This window comes from Bremia lactucae, linkage group LG11 (genome assembly GCF_004359215.1).
Source record: "Bremia lactucae strain SF5 linkage group LG11, whole genome shotgun sequence".
Classification (NCBI taxonomy): Eukaryota; Oomycota; class Peronosporomycetes; order Peronosporales; family Peronosporaceae; genus Bremia; species Bremia lactucae.
The window spans coordinates 2,475,903-2,479,448 of record NC_090620.1 but is presented as its reverse complement, the minus strand read 5'-3'; the positions used below and the strand labels follow the sequence as shown (position 1 = coordinate 2,479,448).

At 45.2% G+C, this 3,546-nt stretch overlaps 2 protein-coding genes across 2 annotated transcripts; both read left to right on the top strand.

The window, feature by feature from the left end:
* Positions 1-238: 238 nt before the first annotated feature.
* Positions 239-859, top strand: CCR75_009143 (uncharacterized protein; the record flags this gene model as incomplete). The annotated part of the gene is made up of 1 exon (XM_067967188.1): positions 239-859. One exon carries the CDS (start codon positions 239-241, stop codon positions 857-859), a length of 621 nt encoding a protein of 206 aa, XP_067823713.1.
* A 362-nt stretch (positions 860-1,221) lies between these two features.
* CCR75_009142 (uncharacterized protein) lies at positions 1,222-2,319 on the top strand (the record flags this gene model as incomplete). The annotated part of the gene is made up of 1 exon (XM_067967187.1): positions 1,222-2,319. The coding sequence occupies one exon, from the start codon at positions 1,222-1,224 to the stop codon at positions 2,317-2,319; it is 1,098 nt and encodes a 365-aa protein (XP_067823714.1).
* Positions 2,320-3,546: the final 1,227 nt, after the last annotated feature.

Sequence of the window (3,546 nt, the reverse complement as noted above, 5' to 3'; positions counted from 1 at the left end):
CGCTACTTTTTTTTTGCAGTTTCCATTTTGAGGTTGTCAAGGATGTAAGAAACTATTTTAAATTTTAAATTTGAGCTATTATGGAGTATTAAGCGGCTAAAAAAGCATCTTCGGCTACTATTGCTTGTCAGCTTGAAAATAAAAAAAGTTTTGAAGCAATAATGGACTACGTACCTAATATCACGCTGTACAAGAAATGACTCAAAACCAATAAAAACAACACTCTTCGCCTTGCGTCATGGCCTTCATGTCGGTAGCTCGTCAGGCACGCGCCACTTCTCGATTCCTCTATTCCCGTATGCGCGTTTGTCCTCTTGTAGCTAATGAGCAATTCTTGCAGCGAACGAAGTGGCAGCGCTTGCCCTGTGCGATGGAGTCTCCGATCCTATCGACTCGAGTAGGCTTTTTGCGAACAAAGGTGAGCGAGCGTGTGGTCCTGCCAGAAGAGAACGAAATTGAACCTACGCTAGCATTTGACGACAGTGAAATGACAATTGAAGATGCTTCGATTGAAAACTTGCTGAAAGAGCTCAATGAAGTTTTTGAAATTATTGCTGCTGTGCCACTGATGGATGAAGAGGAGTATGGGGAAGTGCGCCAACACTTTGAGAGTGGCAGTGGTCTTGATGAGATTGATGAACGTGGGTATAATATTAAAGCTGGGACGCATAAGATTTGGAAGGGTGAGCGCGACCTTACAAAGATTGTTGAGGGATTGGATACCGATTCGGCCCAGATTCTGCAGCGTATCCTGCTCCACACGCTTAATATTGAGAGAAAAGTGCGTGAGATGCTCTCGAATGGTGGAGTTGATCCCGATGACAAAGATGAGTTGCAAGAAGACAATCAGGTCATTTGAGATTGTCCGTTAAAAAAGAAGTCATCTCGACACCATCAAGGTATTGCGGAGATCTTGGTCGAGCCCGCGTGCTTTGCTTTTGCTCTTAACTTTTGATTCGACACAGGCAATCAAGACGTCTAAGTCCCGTATAAATGATGTACGTATACTTGCACCATTGATAAATTCTCCTTATCTTATGTTAGAAATAAAGAACGATTGTAAGAATACCTCGCCGTAAAATGCACAAGAAAATGGGCAACATGTAATTTCAGGCATGACCCGAATTTGTGCTCATTACGAAAAACGCATATTTTGCTCTCAAAAAAAGTGATAAATAATTTTATTCATTCTTGCCTTCAGGGCTCTGAAAAGCGGTGGTAATGGGCTTCGTCGCACTAGCTCGTCAGACGCTTATCGTTTCTCGCTTCCAAATGCACGCGTCTACACGCTTAAGCACAGCAATTCCCTGGCAACAAATGCATAAGCACCGCGTGCCTTGCTCTATCGACCCTCCATTCCTATCAACCCGAACCAGCAGCATTAGTTTTGTACGAACAAAAGTCAGCGAACGCACGCTCCGTCGGAAGAAATTACGCGTCAACAAGAGCCAAAAAGGAGTCAAGGTGCCAATTCTTAAAGAAACGTTGCGCAAGCTCTATTTGCGTACGCATCCGGATCTCTTTGGACAGTATCCAACGCAGCAGCGCGCAAATGAGGAATCGTACAAAGAGCTCTTGGGCATCCTGGACGCCATTGAGAAACACAATCAATTTCCCCCAGCCAAGACCTTAAAACTTCCATTTTTTTTAAAAACACCTATCGAGGGTGAATTTAAAGAAGTCGAGTTGCAACTACGCACGACGGGAGGTGCATGTAATACGTTGGTAGAGGAGGCATTGGGTCAATTTTTCAGCAACTGTGGGCTCCCTGAGGTCTTTCAATGGGACAAAGGAAGCTGGGGCAAAAGTGTAGGTAAACACGCAGTAGAGAATCCAAATTTAGGCTTTGAAAAGGAAGATGAAACGCATGAGAACGACCGTCACGAGGCCAAGCGCGAAGAACGGCATTCTTCAGCTCCGGCTTATAATCCCGTGGATCGTAAAGCACCAGAAGATCATTCGATTGAAAAGGTTCTGAATGAGTTAGACGACACGTTGCAGCTTATTGCTGTCGTGCCATATCTTGACGACGACGACAAGCAACAGCAAGCTATTAAAACTCATTTTGAACACGGATCAGGTCTCGATGACCTCGATGCTCAAGGGTATTCACTGAAAGCGGGAGTTATTCAATTGTGGCAAGGCGAACGGAATCTACAGGCACTGATTCCTGGATTAGATGGCGACTCGGCGATTCTAATGCAGCGAATTTTGCTTCATACCGTCGATATTGAAAAGCGTCTCGAGAACGTCATTGCTCAAAGCTCCTTGGACGTTACGAGATTCACTGCGGAAGCTTGTAATCAACAGAGCGAGTAAAGATTCTTGGATGACTTTATCGATAAAAGATTATCGCGTTATGTGGGCATTTACAATGAATTAATTGTTAAGCACTGAACTTACATGCCCAAATGCACAAAAGATGACACGGCACTAGGACCTGCACCCAGGATTGGAAAGAATAGTGAATTACTTCTTTGAGTCGCTGTCCTAGACAGGAATTAGCTCTTACATAACATCGAGTGACCCGGGGCCGTCAGTTTAGCACGAAATGGAACGGGGTGTACCGTTAAAACATGAATATTATTTCTGTAAGAGAAAATAATAAAGAAGTATTTACGTTGGAATTGTTATATTCAACTTAAATTCCTAGGTACTTAATTGAAGTAATAAAAAAAAAACCTACCACTTAAGTGTGCTTCATATATATGTGACCCACCCTTATGTATGTGATGCACATTGGTACATCCTAGCGTCATCCGCTATGCGAAATACCCAAAAACGATACGCTCGCAGCACATATTAGTCTATCTACAAAGACGGCATTTATGCTAGGTAATAACAGAAATTTATATTTAATGCGATTAAATATAAATCAGTCTTAAACTTACAATATACTTGATAAGTTTGCACGAGGAGCCGGATTACCGCTCCCGTGACGACACTTTTATCAGTGTACTTCGTGAGTTGGGTGAGGTCGCTAAGGCGCCCACCACAAACCTCACTGCACGTGAGAGAAGGCGGTAAATCGTCGAAGGTGTGTGCGTGCGTAGTACGTGGCAGCTTTAAGTAGCGCCCGTCTACACTTGGTGGAACTTGAAATCCTTCCCACGACCCGCATCTTTGAGCGTGTACGTGAGGATGAGCCTCAATATCGATTGGACTCATTTCCCCCCACCTCCGAACATCATCGGGAGTTGGCTGAGCAGACGGCGCAGGGACTTAGGGAACAAGCCATGGCCAGGGTCTTGGGTAGTCTCCTGAGCAACATGTTACTCAGTTGGAGCAGTTTGACGCACTCATGCTCGGACAGCGAAGGGTCGCGTCCGAGGCACAAAGCCATGCTACGGCGGAGTCTGTCACACAGACTCAGGATGAGCTAAGGCGAGAGCAGGCTCGAAGCGAGGCTTTCAACAGGACTGTTAAGATGCTCTCCGCTCTCAGCCGAGGCTTATTCGGATGGACCCGCCCAAGTTCGATGGAACTGCAGCGCGCACGATATCCATCGGCTGTTAGCAGTAAAGCAATGCGGTGTGTCGCAGCTAA